At 39.1% G+C, this 18835-nt stretch overlaps 1 protein-coding gene across 1 annotated transcript in view; it reads right to left on the bottom strand.

The window, feature by feature from the left end:
- PIK3C2G (phosphatidylinositol-4-phosphate 3-kinase catalytic subunit type 2 gamma) overlaps positions 1-18835 on the bottom strand; it is a 410949-nt gene that overhangs the window by 22208 nt on the left and 369906 nt on the right. Inside the window, exon 31 of the mRNA XM_043882432.1 lies at positions 11919-12013. Coding sequence (XP_043738367.1) covers positions 11919-12013 — 95 coding nt within the window. The remainder of the gene's footprint in view (positions 1-11918; positions 12014-18835) is intronic.

Genomic DNA, 18835 nt, shown 5'->3' with positions numbered 1-18835 from the left:
TCCTGCAATTTTACTGAATTCATTTATTAATTCTAATGGCTGTTTGAGAAGTGGTCAGGATTTTCTATATGTAATATCATGTCATCTATAAACAGGGACATTTTTACAACTTCCTTTCCAATTTGGATGCCTTTAATTTCTTTTTCTTACCTAACTGAATAAGAGTGGTGAGAGTTGGTATACTTGTCTCACTCTTGATTTTTGAGGAAAAGCTCTAAGATTTTTACCATTGAGTACAATGTTAGCTGCCCTCCCCCCACTACTGCCCCCCACAGTCCCTTTCATGGATCACAGCCTTGTCGTGGTGAAGGGGCTTGTGTGACTCATTGAAGCTATAAGCCATGCCATGCAGAGCCACCCAAGATGGACAGGTCATAGAGAAGAATTCTGACAAAATGTGGTCCACTGGAGGAAGAAATGGCAAGTCACTCTAATATTCTTGCCATGAGAACCCTATGAACAGTATGAAAAGGCAAAAAGATGTGAGACTGAAAATTGAGGCCCCAGCGTGGAAGGTGTCCAATATGCTACTGGGGAGGAACAGAGGGAAATTACTAATAGCTCTAGAAGGAATGAAGGCTGAGCCAAAGCAGAAACAAGGCCCAACTGTGGATGTATCTGGTGGTGACAGTAAAGTCCAATGATGTTAAGAACCATATTACATAGAAACGTGGAATGTTAGGTCCATGAATCAAGGTAAATTGGATATGGTCAAGTGGGAGATGGCAAGAGTGAATATTAACATCCTAGGAATCAGTGAACTTGAAGGGAAGGGAATGGGTGAATTTAATTCAGGTGACCCTTATATCTGCTACTGTGGGTAAGAATTCCTTAGAAGAAATGGAGTAGCCCTCAGGGTCAACAAAAGAGCCCAAAATGCAGTACTTGGGTGCAATCTCAAAAACCACAGAATGATCTCAGTTCATTTCCAAGGCAAACCATTCAAAATCATAGTAGTCCAAGTCTATGATCCAACCACTGATGCTGAAAAAGCTGAAGTTGAACAGTTCTATGAAGACCTAAAAGGCCTTCTAGAAGTAACACCCAAAAAAGATGTCCTTTTAATCACGGGGCATTGGAATGTGAAAGTCAAGAGATACCTGGAGTTATAAGCAAGTTTGGCTTTGGAGTACAAAATGAAGCAGGGCAAAGGCTAACAGTTCTGTAAAGAGAATACACTGGTCACAGCAAACACCCTTTTCCAACAACACAATAGACAACTCTACAAATGGTCAATACTGAAATCAGATTGATTATATTCTTTGCAGCCAAAGATGGAGAGGTTCTATACAGTCAGCAAAAACAAGCCCTGGAGCTGACTGTGGCTCAGATCATCAGCTCTGTATTGCAAAATTTAGGCTTAAATTGAAAAAGTAGGGAAAACTACTCGGCCATTCAGGTATGACCTTAATTAAATTCCTTGTGATTCTACATGAAGATGACGGATAGATTCAAGGAATTAGATTTGGTAGACAGAGTGCCTGAAGAACTTTGGACAGAGGTTCATGACATTATACAGGAGGCAGTGACCAAAACCATCCCCAAAAAACGTGATACAAAAAGGCAAAATGATTGCCCAAGGGGGCTTTACAAACAGCTGAGAAAAGAGAAGTGAAAAGCAAGGGATAAAAGGAAAGATATGCCCAATTGAATGCAGAGTTCCAGAGAACAGCAAGGAGAGATAAGAAGGCCTTCTTACATGAACAATGCAAAGAAATAAATGAAAGCAATTTCTTCAAGAAAATTAGAGATACCAAGGGAACATTTCATGCAAAGATGGGCACAATAAAGGACAGAAATGTTATGGACCTAACAGAAGCAGAAGATATTAAGAAGAAGTGGCAAGAATACACAAAAGAACTGTACCATAAAAGGTCTTAATGACCCAGATACCCACGATGGTGTGATCACTCACCTAAAGCCAGACATCCAGGAGTGTGAAGTCAAGTGGGCTTTAGTATGCATTACTAAGAACAAAGCTAGTGGAGGTGATGGAATTCCAGTTGGGCTATTTCAAATCCTAAAAGATGATGCTGTGAAGTTCTGCACTCAACATGCCAGCAAATTTGGAAAACTGAGCAGTGGTCACAGAACTGGAAAAGGTCAGTTTTTATTCCAATCCCAAAGAAAGGCAATGTCAAAGAATGCTCAAACTACCACACAATTGCACTCATCTCACATGCTAGGAAAATAATGCTTACAAATCTCCAAGCCAGGCTTCAACAGTACGTGAATCATGAATTTCCAGATGTTCAAGCTGGTTTTATAAAAGGCAGAGGAACCAGATATCAAATTTCCAGCATCCACTGGATCATTTTAAACGCAAGAGAATACCAGAAAAACATCTACTTCTCCTTTGTTGACTATGCCAAAGCCTCTGACTGTGTGGATCACAACAAACTGTGGAAAATTCTGAAAGAGATGGGAATAACAGACCACTTTACCTGTCTCCTGAGAAATCTGTATGCAGGTCAAGAAGCAACAGTTAGAACCAGACATGGAACAACAGACTGATTACAAATTGGGAAAGGAGTATGTCAAGGCTGTATATTGTCACCCGACTTATTTAACTTATATGCAGAGTACATCATGCAAAATGCCAGGCTGGATGAAGCACAAGCTGGAATCAAGATTGCAGGGAGAAATATCAATAACCTCAGATATGCAGATGACACCACCCTTTTGGCAGAAAGCAAAGAAAAACTTAAGAGCCTCTTGATGAAAGTGAAAGAGGAGACTGAAAAAGTTGGCTTAAAATTCAACATTCAGAAAATGGCATCTTGTCTCATCATTTCATGGCAAATAGATGGGGAAACAATGGAAACAGTGAGAGACTTTATTTTCTTGGGCTCTAAGATCACTGCAGATGGTGACTGCAACCATGAAATTAAAAGACGCTTGCTCCTTGGAAGAAAAGCTATGACCAACCTAGACAGCATATTAAAAAGCAGAGACAATCACTTTGCCAACAAAGGTCTGTCTTGTTAAAGCTATGGTCTTTCCAGTAGTCATGTATGGATGTGAGAGTTGGAATATAAAGAAAACTGAGCCCCGAAGAATTGATGCTTTTCAACTGTGGTGTTGAAGACTCTTGAGAGTCCCTTGAACTACAAGGAGATCCAACCAGTCAATCCTAAAAGAAATCAACCCTGAATATTCATTGGAAGGACTGATTGTGAAGCTGAAACTCCTGTACCTTGGCCACCTGTTGTGAAGAGTTTACTCATTGGAAAAGACCCTGATGCGAGGAAAGATTGAGGACAGGAGGAGTAGTGGGCAACAGAAGATGAAATAGTTGGATGGCATCATCAACTCAATCGATGTGAGTTTGAGCAAACTCAGGGAGATAGTGAAGGACAGGGAAGCCTGGCCTGCTGCATCCATGAGGTCACAAAGAGTTGGACAGGACTTAGCAACTGAACTACAACATAGTTTGTTTCTTTAAGTAATAATTAGTGATCTTTGAGGGTCAATTTTTTGGTTAAAAAGTCATGAAACACAGTAAGTTACGTATATCTGGGCTGGGTACTCTTCACTGTCCGTTGCTTTGCATCTTATTTATTCTTTGAAATGGGAAATGGATGTCATAATAGGCCAACTCTGGAAGAACAATTTTTATTCATGGAATATAAGGCAAATATAATTGTTTGAATAATTATTATTAGAAAATTTCCCTTTATCAAGAAATTGTCATTCATTTAGATAAAGTGAATCTAGGATGGAGCAATGACAAATTTCTTTAAAGATATAGATTTTTTTTGTTTGTTTGTTTTTTCTTTTTTATTTTTTTATTTTATTTTTTTTTAAATTTTTTTATTAGTTGGAGGCTAATTACTTCACAACATTTCAGTGGGTTTTGTCATACATTGATATGAATCAGCCATAGATTTACACTTATTCCCCATCCCGATCCCCCCTCCCATCTCCCTCTCCACCTGATTCCTCTGGGTCTTCCCAGTGCACCAGGCCGGAGCACTTGTCTCATGCATCCCACCTGGGCTGGTGATCTGTTTCACCATAGATAGTATACATGCTGTTCTTTTGAAACATCCCACCCTCACCTTCTCCCACAGAGTTCAAAAGTCTGTTCTGTATTTCTGTGTCTCTTTTTCTGTTTTGCATATAGGGTTATCGTTACCATCTTTCTAAATTCCATATATATGTGTTAGTATGCTGTAATGTTCTTTATCTTTCTGGCTTACTTCACTCTGTATAATGGGCTCCAGTTTCATCCATCTCATTAGGACTGGTTCAAATGAATTCTTTTTGACGGCTGAGTAAAATTCCATGGTGTATATGTACCACAGCTTCCTTATCCATTCATCTGCTGATGGGCATCTAGGTTGCTTCCATGTCCTGGCTATTATAAACAGTGCTGCGATGAACATTGGGGTGCACGTGTCTCTTTCAGATCTGGTTTCCTCAGTGTGTATGCCCAGAAGTGGGATTGCTGGGTCATATGGCAGTTCTATTTCCAGTTTTTTAAGGAATCTCCACACTGTTTTCCATAGTGGCTGTACTAGTTTGCATTCCCACCAACAGTGTAAGAGGGTTCCCTTTTCTCCACAGCCTCTCCAGCATTTATTGCTTGTAGTCTTTTGGATAGCAGCCATCCTGACTGGCGTGTAATGGTACCTCATTGTGGTTTTGATTTGCATTTCTCTAATAATGAGTGATGTTGAGCACCTTTTCATGTGTTTGTTAGCCATCTGTATGTCTTCTTTGGAGAAATGTCTGTTTAGTTCTCTGGCCCATTTTTTGATTGGGTCATTTATTTTTCTGGAATTGAGCTGCAGGAGTTGCTTGTATATTTTTGAGATTAATCCTTTGTCTGTTTCTTCATTTGCTATTATTTTCTCCCAATCTGACGGCTGTCTTTTCACCTTACTTATAGTTTCTTTTGTAGTGCAAAAGCTTTTAAGTTTCATTAGATCCCATTTGTTTAGTTTTGCTTTTATTTCCAATATTCTGGGAGGTGGGTCATAGAGGATCTTGCTGTGATTTATGTCGGAGAGTGTTTTGCCTATGTTCTCCTCTAGGAGTTTTATAGTTTCTGGTCTTACATTTAGATCTTTAATCCATTTTGAGTTTATTTTTGTGTATGGTGTTAGAAAGTGTTCTAGTTTCATTCTTTTGCAAGTGGAAAGATATAGATTTTTTAAAAATTGAAAAGAATTGAGAGCAGGAGAGAAGAAAACAAGTCTAGAAATGGAAGAGTAGAGGAATCCACGAATCGCCTATAAAAGGCAAATGCGGAAATCCCAGCCCATACTGACAGAGTCAGTGTCATGGGAGTTGCATCCAGGAGTGCGGATTTTAAAAACAAGAACCACCCCCCCAGACTACAAATACATAGTAAAACTATAAGAATTTTTTAAAATAAAATATAATAAAATTTTAATGTGTGTATTTAGTTCTTCTTGTTGTGTTTGACTACTTCTCTCTCTCCTGTTTTCATGCACTTAGGATTTTCTGCCATTTTGTGTCTTATGAAAGGACTAAAGAGCGCTCCAGTTGAGATATATCCCACTTTCCCAGTCATTACTTGCTCTTCATATGAAATCACTTATTATTCTGTTACAGACTATGGAGACTCTCCTAGTGTGAGCATATTCCATATCAGAAGGGAGTTTGGCATCCCTACTGATGCCATTACTGATGCTAATTAGTAATCCTTTCTGATTACTTTAAGAGGCTTCCGGAATGTGATCACTCAGGAGCAGGTAGAAGAAAACAGTCTAGAAATGACACAAAATTAGGGGAATCCACAAGACCAGGAGACACACAGCAATGCAAAGAGAGATTGCGGAAGTCAGTGGAAGAGAGCATTTTAATGTGGGCTACATGGGAAAACACTAGAAAGATGTAAAGACATATTTCAAATCTAAATCATTTTTCTGTTTCTCAGTTATACAAACTGAACTGTTATTTTTAAAAATCTTGGTCAGTTCTAAATAACTGCACTATTTTGTCAGTCTCTATTCACTGGGATAAATCATATTGTGTGGCTTTGAAAGGGAAAAATTTTAGCAATTTTGTTTTAGCCTGTGAATTCACAGGAGGAAAATAGTTCTGAGAGCAAAGATTTAATATAAGATAAACAATTCTTTTCATCAAGCTTACTATCAAATATAACAGAACTGCAGGCAGAATAATTCATTTTAATGTTAAAATAAAATCAAGCACAACTTCTTTAGTCTGATTACTCAAGCAAGTGAAAATACTGAAGGCTAAAAAATAAATAACAATTAGTTACAAATTGAAATGAGCAAAGAAAATGTGTTGAGAACTTATAGATAGATTTTTCTGTCATTTACATTATAATGTTATCTCAGTCTTCAGATAAGTCAAAGAAATAAAGCAGTTATTTAAAAGAAACTTTGAAAAATGCAAAGCATGAGAACTTTGTTATGATGATTTTGGGAAGGTGATAAAGATCTTAGTTCTTAGTTGTCCACATTAGAAGTAACTTAACATTCTTTCATTTAACAAAGTATTCATTGAGCACCTGATATACTTGACCCTGCTTTAGCCCCTGGGGTTATAGCACTGATACAGGGCAGTGGAGAAAGGAAGTTTGGAAGTGCCAACCAACAGGGGTGGTTTTGCAATTTTATATATGCGAGTAGGAGAGGACCTCATGGGGAAAGGTGACAGTAAAAACATAGCTGTTGAGGATATGTGAGATTGAACCATTGGGGAATTTGAACCATGGGCCTGGGGAAGAGCAGTCCGGGTATGCTGAGTAGCAGGTACCAATGTCCTGGGGCAGAAACATGCTTCGGTATTCAAGGTATAGGAGGAAAATCATTGCAGCTGAAATGGAGTGATTTAGGGAGTCTGCCTGGGAAATCCCATGGACAGAGGAACCTGGCAGGCTACCGTCCATAGGGCTGTAGAAGAGTCCAACATGACTTAGGGACTAATTACAACAGGCATGAGGTGAAGCTGGAGAGGTCAAGGGTGGTATGTGGCTATCATTGTAAGTAGAATGAGATTCCTTCTCCAGAGGGATATGATAGAGGGATGATAGGCTCTGACTTTTATTCTCAGAGGAATATTTTGGATGCTAGGTTAGAAAAACAGATATAAAGAGATATAAAGCAGCTGTCCCCAATGTTTTTGGCACCAGCGTCTGGTTTCGTGAAGATAGATTTTCCATGGATTAGGGAGTGGGGGGATGGTTTTGGAATGATTCAAGAACATTGCATTTAGTGTGCCCTTTATTTCTATTATTATTACATAAGCTCCACTGCAGATCATCAGGCATTAGATCCTGGAGGTTGGGAGCTCCTGATATAAAGGTAAAATTAGGGAGACCTATTGAGAGGCAACAGTAGTAATTCAAGTGAGAAGAGATGGTAGTTTGATCCAATGGTGGTAGTGATGGTGGTAAAGCATGGTGGGATCCTGGATTTATTTTGCAAGATGAAACTGACAGAATTTGTTGATAAATTGGGATGTAGTTTGTAAGAGCAATCAAAAGAACTCTAAAGATTTTAACCTGAGCAGCTAGTAGGATGAAGGTGTTATTTAGAGGTGAGGCAGGCTGCCAAAGATGCAGGTTTCAGTTCAGTTCAGTTCAGTTCAGTCGCTCAGTCGTGTCTGACTCTTTGCGATCCCATGAATCACAGCACGCCAGGCCTCCCTGTCCATCACCAACTCCCGGAGTTTACTCAAACTCATGCCCATTGTGGTGGTGATGCCATCAGCCATCTCATTCTCTGTGGCCCCCTTTTCTTCCTGCCCCCAATCCCTCCCAGCATCAGGGTCTTTTCCAATGAGTCAATTCTTCGCATGAGGTGGCCAAAGTACTGGAGTTTCAGCTTCAGCATCAGTCCTTCCAATGAACACCTAGGATTGATCTCCTTCAGGATGGACTGGTTGGATCTCCTTGCAGTCCAAGGGACTCTCAAGAATCTTCTCCAACACCACAGTTCAAAAGCATCAATTTTTCGGCGCTCAGCTTTCTTTGTAGTCCAACTCTCACATCCATACATGACCACTGGAAAAACCATAGCCTTGACCAGATGGACCTTTGTTGGCAAAGTAATGTCTCTGCTTTTTAATATGCTATCTAGGTTGGTCATAACTTTCCTTCTAAGGGGTAAGCATCTTTTAATTTCATGGCTGCAGTCACTATCTGCAGTGATTTTGGAGCCCCCAAAAAGAAAGTCTGACACTGTTTCCACTGTCTCCCCATCTATTTCCCATGAGGTGATGGGACCAGATGCCATGATCTTAGAAGCAGGTTTGGGGGGACAGTAATCAGAAGTTTGACTGGATGTATGTTAAGTCGTGATGCCTACTGAATTTCTACTAGAGTTGTCGAGTAATCAGTTGTACACATAACTGGATTTTAGGGAAACTTTCTTTCTTTTTTTTGGGGAGACTTTCGAGTTGTATTATATATACAGAAGGAAATGACATGTAAAGGGTATTTAAAGCTACAGGCCTGGCAATAAAAAGAGAAGAGGGACTGCCCTGGTGGTCCAGTGGTTAAGACTCTGTACTTCCAATGCAAGGGGCAAGGGTTTGAACCTGGGTTGGGGAACTAAGATCCCACATCTGTGAGGTGAGGCAAAGAAAATATTTTTTAAAAGAGAGAAAGAGATGAGTTCCAGGGCAATGTTAAGACATTAGGAGACAGAGAACAACCAGGAGAAAACATGACTTCATTATTAACAACTTTCCTTTGAAGGGCATTGGCAACATACAGGCCCTAGTGGCCTTAACATGTTAGTCACTCAGTTGTGTCTGACTCTTTGTGACCCCATGAACTGTAGCCTGCCAGCCTCTTCTGTCCATGGAATTCCCCAGGCAAGAATACTGGAGTGGGTAGCCATTTCCTTCCAAGGGATCTTCCCCACCTAGGGATTGAACCCCCGTCTCCTGTGTTGCAGGCAGATTGTTTACTGTCTGAGCCACCGGGGAATTCCAAGCAGTTTTCAAATTTTTAAAGGATTCACTTTCTCATTTTCCATTTACTCATAACTTGATCCAAATCTTAAACTCTTACTCTTACTCACTCCCCTCCTTTATGCTTTCATCACACTCATTTTGAATATACTTATTGGTAGTACAACTTCATTGGAGTGTAAAATGCAATTTTGAAAACTGTCAAAAGTAATTTGGGGATTTAGCTGATGAATAAAATGGGTGATCAGGTTGGTTAATACTGTTTTTGATCAAACATTAGGCATGACTGTTGAATAATATCAACAAGTTTATTGTGTGGTTTATCTGCAGATCTAAAAACAATGTCGACAGGCATGTTCTAAAATGTCTTCAGCAATGACATTACTGAAATATATGTATAGTTTCCAAGAGGACTGTTTTCAATTGCCCATTATATGTCATACACATATATAAATTCTGTTAAATTAACACTATTTCTTAAGTACACTTTATCATGTGTATTTATATAGATTCTTAAAGTCCATGAACACACATATCGCTATAAATAATATCTAACTTAATCTTCATTTCCCAGCCTAAGACTGTCTTAAACAACTGCTATTCTCAGTTAAGCTGATTAACTTACTAAAGCAATTGAAAATAATTACTGTTAATAAGTAAAAGTTCTACAAAGCACATTTAATAATATTTGCCCAATTCTTATAAAAATTGCTGATTGCAAACAACACAGATTTACAGACAAGCATCTTTGGATGTCTGGCTAATACTAAATTTATAAAGGATGTATTCCCTGAAAATTATGCCAAATATTTTTCAGTGAACAAATATTTATCAAGTGCTAGTATGTTCCAGATGCACATCATGTTGAGAAGAGTTTGCTCCTTTAAGTCCTTCCAAGTGCATCCTTAGAGATTTATATGCACAAAGGAGAGAGCCGAAGTAGTGCTTCTGACTTTTGCCACGTCAGTGGATTCTCTGGGGAGTTTTGCCATGTGGAAGACCCGTTTTGCTAGGTTAGTGGAAGACCAGAGAAGCTAGTGAGGCTGAGTGTTACCCTTGCCACTTACTGCATCCAGATTCAGACCTTTAATCAATTAAAGATTGACTCAGATATTCAAACTGGATTTAGAAAAGTCAGAGGAACCAGAGATCAAATTATCAACATCTGTTGGATCACAGAAAAAGCAAGAGAGTTCCAGAAAAAACATCTACTTTTGCTTCATTGACTATGCTAAAGCTTTTGAGTGTGTGGATCACAACAAACTGTGGAAAATTCTTCAAGAGATGGGAATACCAGACCACCTGACCTGCCTCCTGAGAAACCTGTAGGCAGGTCAAGAAGCAACAGTTAGAACCGGACATGAAACAATGGACTGGTTCCAAATTGGGAAAGGAGTACGTCAAGGCTGTATATTGTCACCCTGCTTATTTAACTTATATGCAGAGTACATCATGGGAAATGCCGGGCTGGGATGAAGCACAAGCTGGAATCAAGATTGCAGGGAGAAATATCAATAATCTCAGATATGCAGATGACACCACCCTTATGGCAGAAAGTGAAGAGGAACTAAATAGCCTCTTGATGAAAGTGAAAGAGGAGAGTGAAAAAGTTGGTGTAAAGCTCAACATTCAGAAAACTAAGATCATGACATCCAGTCCCATCACTCCATGGCAAATAGATGGGGAAACAATGGAAACATTGAGAAACTATTTCTTTGGGCTCCAAAATCACTGCAGTTGCTGACTGCAGCCATGAAAAAAAGGTGCTTGCTCCTTGGAAGAAAAGCTATCACAAACCTAGATAGCATATTAAAAAGCAGAGACATAACTTTGCCATCAAAAGTCCATCTAGACAAATCTATGGTTTTTCCAGTAGTCATGTATGGAGGTGAGAATTGGATGATAAAGAAAGCTGAGCGCAGAAGAGTTGATGCTTTTGAACTGTGGTTTGGAGAAGACTCTTGAGAGTCCCTTGAACTGCAAGGAGATCCAACCAGTCAATCCTAAAGGAAGTCAGTCCTGAATATTCAGTGGAAGGACTGATGCTAAATCTCCAATCCTTTGGCCACCTAATGCGAAGAACTGACTCACTGAAAAAGACCATGGTGCTGGGAGAGATTGAAGGCAGGAGGAGAAGGGGAAGACAGAGGATGAGATGGTTGGATGGCATCACCGATTGAATGGACATGAGTTTGAGTATGCTCCGGGAGTTGGTGATGGACAGGGGAGCCTGGCGTGCTGCAGTCCATAGGGTTGCAGAGTCGGGCACGACTGGGAGACTAACAGTGGCACAGAAAGCTCCCTCTCTTAATGACATGGTCCAGTTGCCATCCTGGTCTCTCTGACTTGACCCATCTTCAGGGAGTAACGGGGTATACTAGAGCAGTTTCTGCTTTTCCTTAGAGGCTAACTAACATTCTTGGTTCTGGGGATGCAAAGATGGAGGGTTCCTGTTATGGAAAAATTATTACTTTTTGAGGGAAGAAAAATATCTCTTTTTTTTTTTTAGAAAAATATCTTTGAGCAATTAAATCAGAATATGAAAAGTGTTCAAAGTACTGAATGAGAATCTGTGAGAAAATTACTTCTCTGGTTTCACAGAGAAGGTGTTGGCACTATTCAAAGGGATGAGTCAGCCTTCCACAAAGCTTAGCTTGATGAGACAGATGTAAACTGTTGGGACGTAGCTTTTTTTTCTTTTCTTTTGGTTCTCAATACTCTAGCTATGCCGGAATTGACTTGTTCTGACACGTCACTGAGAATAAAGTCTGACTTTCATTCTAGGACTTTACCTGTGAAATATGTTATAGCCTTTCCACCAAGGATCACCATTATACTGTACACTGAACATACTGAATACTGTAATTGGCTCATTGTTCCTCACTGATACTGGTGGCTGGCCCCATTCCTCTCACAAGTGTTGACATTAATCGCTTAAAGGAAGAGAGTTGTTTCTAAATGTAGGTTTACATGTTTCTTATTAGATAAGAGGAACTCACGATGTTTTTCATGTGCTTCACAAGTATGGTCAGCTTCGTGTCTTCGTAGGATATGACTAACTGCACTTTAGGCTTCTTGTCAGCAAACTTCTCACCTGATGAAACAGTAGAATTTCAGTGAGTTAAATTGGAAGTGGCTGATCATGTGATGGGGGCTTCCCAGGTGGCTCAGTGGTAATGAATCTGCCTGCTTACGCAGGAGACGTGGGTTTGATCCCTGGGGCAGTGTGGAGTGGGGGGAGATCCCCTGGAAGAGGAAATGGGAACCCACTCCAGTATTCTTGCCTGGGAAATCTCATGTACAAAGGAGCCTGGCAGTCTACAGTCCATGGGGTTGCAAAGAGTTGGACATGACTGAGCATGACCACATAATACACTGAACATTCAAAGACTAAAACTAAAATATACTCCATATATTTACCTCATCTCTTCCTTTCCAGTTCCACAGCACCTAGTTTAGATGCATAAGGATCTTTTGCTTAAATTGCTAGAACACTCTCTTCCCCATCCCCAGAACCCAATGTAACCCATATTGTATACAATTACCAGTATAATCTTCCTAGGGCAACTTTTATAAAATTACTCTTTCAATCAAAGCACTGTTCATAGCTTTCCATTGCTTATGAAAAAAATTCTGAATTTCTTGGCTTCATATGATTGCTTCTTATTGAATCCATGTTTGTTTTATTTCCCATTAATATTATTTCATACTGCAGTCCATATGTTCAGTTCTACAGACATCCTCTGCTATTTCGTTCCAGACATCACTCATATTATTCCCTTTATTTGAAATGAGCTCTTTCCACTATTTCTGGCTGTTGAATTTTTACCTTTCTACAAAGCCAAATTAAAATGCAAAATAGTTTCTGTGGTCACCTCCCTCTGAACTTCACTAGCACAGCCGTAATCACTTATTATTTATATCTTAATTATTACTTTACCTGTCTCAATTTGCTTAGTGGATTACAATCTCCCTTAAGGCTTCCTTTTTTTCCTCTTCCCCAAAGGATATGTAAATCAGTGCTTGCTCCATAATGTTGCACTAAACGTCTATTTAATGACAAAAGTAAACCTCAATTTTCTTTTCAAGTTATATAATAGCATTCCAACATTAAAATGAAGGCTTCACTTTTTTAATTAAAAGTTTCCAGTTTATAGCCAAAGGATTAAACATAATTCACAGTTTTCTAATATTTCTCTTGGTAATCGCTGGTTGTATGTTCTCTGAGGGAATTCAGAGAGAAGAAATTTATTAATAATAAGAAATTTGGCAGTGTCTTGTTGTGGGCTCATTGGGGTCTAGGTTGTTTTCTGACAGTCAATAGCTCTCTAGCCCTAACATTTGAATATTAAATATTAAATGTGGTATGTTTCCTCTCCCAAAGCCTTTTACATGTTTATTAGAATCACTTACACATTATAAACAGGTAATATTAATTATTAATAATTTTCATGTTAATGTGGATTATTGGCATTGAAATAATTAAAATTGACATCGAGTGTTTCTTACAACTAAAATGACAGTTATGTAGATAAATAATTCTTCTTTAAAATATCTTGATTACAGTGATTGAATGACACTGTCAGTCTGAGATACTATGAGGTAATTCTGACGGTATTACCTGGGTAAACTGCATTTCATAATTTAAAAATGTAGCTGAACTTTTGGTATGAGGACGCTAAAAAAATCTGATACTTTCTGATGAACAGTGAACATTATTTTTGAATTGAAGAGCGAAAGGATTATTAGACACATTAATTAGAAACTTAATGTGTTGAATTAGAGGAGCATTAATTCAAAGATAGGGGATTAGCATAAATTTATGGATGAGTGTCTAAATGATAACCATACGACTGTTACTTGAATTGACAAGAGGATCAGTTCAGTTCAGTTGCTCAGTCATGCCCGACTCTGCGACCCCATGGACTGCAGCACGCCAGGCTCCCTTATCTATTACCAACTCCTGGAACGTGCTCAAACTTATGTCTGTCGAGTTGGTGATGCCATCCAACCATTTCATGCAAGGTTAGTAACCGGAGTATCCATCAAAACACATCAGAGTTTAGAACCCACTGGAAATGCCAGCTACTAGGAAGTCACTGACTCAATGGAGATGAGTTTGAGCAAACCCAAGAAGACAGTGAAGAACAGGGAAGCCTGGCGTGCAGCAGTCCGTCGGGTTGCAAAGAGTCAGATACGACTTAGCGACTAAACAACTGCAACACAGGAAGTCTTTGTCGTCAATGTAATAATAGTAGAGGTGCTTAGGATTTCTAGAATTCTTATCATATGCCAATGTTGGGCTCAGAGTTGCACATACATAACTCACTAAATCCTCACAGCAAATTTATAAAGTTTGTATTCACTTCCATTTTACACACGAGGAAATTGAAGTGTTTGGTCCAAGCTTATGCAGACAGTTAATGGTACCAGGTCAAATGATCTCTAAAGTCTGTTTTTGAATATCATGAGCTAAAGGGGAAATGAAGAGTCTGTAACCTAAGGGGAAAGACTTTAAATGAAGAGCCCAGAGAGAGAGGTTTTTTATGTTTTCTTTTTTTGACTACAGGGCATATGGGATCTTAGTTCCCTACCAGGGATCGAACCTGGGCCCCTGGCATTGGAAGCTCAGAGTCTAATCACTGGACCATCAGGAATCCTGAGGGAGACTTGAGAATAGCTTCAGATGGACAAGAAGATATTAGAATATTTTGATTTTTCTGTTTCAAGTTATTCCAGGGGAATCTCATCATGCTTAATCTAACCATTTATAGTAACCCCAAGAACTTTTAAAATAATGTCAGTCCAAAGAATGACCATGTTGAAATGCTTGAATGCATGCCATGCAGCAGATAATACAGGGCTTATTATGCATAATGTGTCCATTAATGTTAAAAAATGGCATTTCAAAATTTAACTTCCTTGCAGCTGATAATATATTCATATGATTCAAAACTGAAAATGCATTTTCAAAGTACACAGTAAAAAGTCTTCCTCCCATTCTTAATACCTATACAGCCAGTTCTCCCATTATTATTTTATTAGTTTTGCAAGTATTCCTCCAGAGGGACACATATCCTTCCAGAATTTCTCCATTTAAGTAAATATGAGTAAGTATTTTTATTCTTCCCCCTTTTCCTTGAAAGGAATAGCATATTTACTATTCTATACAACCATCTTGGAGATACTTTCATATCAATAATACAAAGCTTCTTTATTTTTTAAATATACTTTCAGAATATTCCATCATGAGGAAATACCATGATTTATTTAACAATTTACCCACTGATGGGCAAGTCAGTTGTTTCCAATGCTTTCCAGCTCTTACAAACCATGCTGCATCAAATAGCTTTGTATGTGTATCATTTTGTACCCCTGTACAAGTATTATAGGATAAATTTCAACAGCAGAATTTCAGGGTCAATGGGTATTGATTGGCATTTGTAATTTTGGTAAATATCGCCAAACTGCCTTCCATGAAGGTTGTACCAATTTGCATTACCACCAACAGTGGATGAGTGCTTGCTGATTCTTAACCAAGCTTGTTAACTAAACTTTTGAATTTTTGCTGATCTGATGAGTTAAAACGGGATCAGTGTAGTTGTAATTTGCATTTTTCTCGTGAATGACATTGAGGATTCTTTCATCTTGTTAAGAGCCACTTGCATTTTGTTTTTGTTTTCTGGAGGTGTGGATTTATTTATTATTTATTATTGTATTCTTTACACTGTTTTCTATTTGGTCATTTTTTTAAACCAATTCATAGGAGATGGTAACATGTTAAATACTCAGCTCTTCATCTGTGATAAATGGCAAATATTTCACCCATTTTGTCACTTATCTGCACTTTTTTTAACTTTGCTACAGTGTTTTATATCATGCAGAATTGTTATGGACTCTGAATTATTTGTTATTGTTCAGTCACTCAGTTGTGTCTGACGCTTTGCAACCTCATGGACTGCAGCACACTAGGCTTCCTGTCCTTCACCATCTCCCTGAGCTTGCTCAAATCATGTCCATTGAGTTGGTGATGCCATACAACCATCTAGTCCTCTGTCATCCTCTTCTCCTCCTGCCTTCAATCTTTCCTTGCATCAGGGTCTCTTTTAATGAGTCAGCTCTTTGCAGCAAGTAGCCAAAATAATGGAGCTTCAGCTTCAGCATCAGTCCTTCCAATGAATATTCAGGATTGATTTCCTTCAGGATTGTCTGGTTTGATCTCCGTGCAGTCCAAGGGACGCTCAAGAGTCTTCTCCAACACCAAGGTTCAAAAGCACCAATTCTTCGGCGCTCAGCTTTCTTTATAGTCCAACTCTCACATCCATACATGACTACTGGAAAAACCATAGCCTTGACTAGATGGACCTTTGTTGGCAATGTAATGTGTCTGCTTTTAATATGCTGTCTAAGTTGGTCATAACTTTCCTTCCAAGGTGTAAGTGTCTTTTAATTTCATGGCTGCAGTCACCATCTGCAGTGATTTTGGAGCCCCCCAAAATAAAGTCTGACACTGTTTCCACTGTTTCCCCATCTATTTCCCATGAAGTGATGGGACCGGATGCCATGATCTTAGTTTTCTGAATGTTGAGCTTTAAGCCAACTTTTTCACCTCCTCTTTCACTTTCATCAAGAGGCTTTTTAGCTCCTCTTCACTTTCTACCATAAGGGTGGTGTCATCTGCATATCTGAGGTTATTGATATTTCTCCTGGCAATCTTGATTCCAGCTTGTGCTTCCTCCAGCCCAGCGTTTCTCATGATGTATTCTGCATATAAGTTGAATAAGCAGGGTGAAAATATACAGCCTTGACGTACTCCTTTTCCTATTTGGAACCAGTCTGTTGTTCCATGTCCAGTTCTAACTGTTGCTTCTTGACCTGCATACAGGTTTCTCAAGAGGCAGGTCAAGTGGTCTGGTATTCCCATCTCTTTCAGAATTTTCCACAGTTTATTGTGATCCATACAGTCAAAGGCTTTGGCATAGTCAATAAAGCAGAAATAGATGTTTTTCTGGAACTCTCTTGGTTTTTCAATGATCCACCAGATGTTGGCAACTTGATCTCTGGTTCCTCTGCCTTTTCTAAAATCAACTTGAACATCTGGTAGTTCATGGTTCACATAGTGCTGAAGCCTGGCTTGGAGAATTTAAAGCATCACTTTACTAGCGTGTGAGATGAGTAAAATTGTGTGGTAGTTTGAGCATTCTTTGTCATTGCCTTTCTTTGGGATTGGAATGAAAACTGACTTTCTCCAGTCCTGTGGCCACTGCTGAGTTCTCCAAATTTGCTGGCATATTGAGTGCAGCACTTTCAAAGCATCATCTTTCAGGATTTGAAATAGCTCAACTGGAATTCCATCACCTCCACTAGCTTTGTTCGCAGTGATGCTTCCTAAGGTCCACTTGACGTCACATTCCAGGATGTCTGGCTCTAGGTGAGTGATCACACCATCGTGATTATCTGGGTCGTGAAGATCTTTTTTGTACAGTTCTTCTGTGTATTCTTGCCACCTCTTCTTAATATCTTCTGCTTCTGTTAGGCCCCTACCATTTCTGTTCTTTATTGAGCCCATCTTTGCATGAAATGTTCCCTTGGTATCTCTAATTTTCTTGAAGAGATCTTGTCTTTCCCATTCTATTGTTTTCCTCTATTTATTTGCATTGAATGTTGAGGAAGGCTTTCTTATCTCTCCTTGCTATTCTTTGGAACTCTGCATTCAAATGGATATATCTTTCCTTTTCTCTTTTCCTTTTCGCTTTCTTTTTTTTCACAGCTATTTGTTAAGGCCTCCTCAGACAGACATTTTGCTTTTTTGCATTTGTTTTTCTTGGGGATGGTCTTGATTCCTGTCTCCTCTACAAGGTCACGAATCTCTGTCCATAGTTCATCAGGCACTCTGTCTATCAGATCAAGTCCCTTAAATCTATTCCTCACTTCCACTGCATAGTCATAAGGGATTTGATTTAGGTCATACCTGAATGGTCTAGTGGTTTTCCCCGCTTTCTTCAATTTCAGTCTGAATTTGGCAATAAGGAGTTCATGATCTGAGCCACAGTCAGCTCCCAGTCCTGTTTTTGCTGACTGTATACAGCTTCTCCATCTTTCACTGCAAAGAATATAATCAATCTGATTTCGGTGTTGACCATCTGGTGATGTCCATGTGTAGAGTCTTCTCTTGTGTTGTTGGAAGAGGGTGTTTCCTATGACCAGTGAGTTCTCTTGGCAGAACTCTATTAGCCTTTGCCCTGCTTCATTCTGTACTCCAAGGCCAAATTTGCCTGTTACTCCAGGTGTTTCTTGACTTCCTACTTTTGCATTCCAGTCCCCTATAATGAAAAGGACATGTTTTTCTGGGTGTAAGTTCTAGAAGGTCTTGTAGGTCTTCATAGAACTGTTCAACTTTAAATTCCTGAATATATTTGACTCTATTTATGGGCATTCTATTATGTTTTACTTGCTCCTCTACTTATGCACTGACATCACACCATTTTAATTATTGAGACTTTGTAATGTGTTTTTATGTCAGAAAAGGTAACGTCACCTCTTTGTTTTGCTAAGTTTCCTGATTTTTCTTTGTTTATTTTTGTTTATAAACTGTAGAATTAGCTCATGTTGTGAAGAATAAATCTTCTGGAGATCAATCAAGATGATGGGGTAAGAGGATGTAGAGCTTACCTCCCCTCAAGAACATATCAGATAATACATCTAAAGGTGGAACAAATTTCACTAGAAATTGGCAGAAGGACTCCTATACAATCAAGGCTATAAGAAAGATATACATGTGATCAGGTAGGAAGGAAAGAAAAGAGATTGAGTTGGGATCTTTGCTCCTGGGAGAGACTCAGAGGAAAGGGGAGAATTTATTGGCAGATAGCTGCCTTGGGGAGTGAGTAGTGAGAGCTATGGATTAGGCACCCCA

The sequence above is a fragment of the Cervus elaphus genome, chromosome 22 (assembly GCF_910594005.1).
Source record: "Cervus elaphus chromosome 22, mCerEla1.1, whole genome shotgun sequence".
Classification (NCBI taxonomy): domain Eukaryota; kingdom Metazoa; phylum Chordata; class Mammalia; order Artiodactyla; family Cervidae; genus Cervus; species Cervus elaphus.
This window is presented reverse-complemented; position numbering and strand designations above follow the sequence as displayed.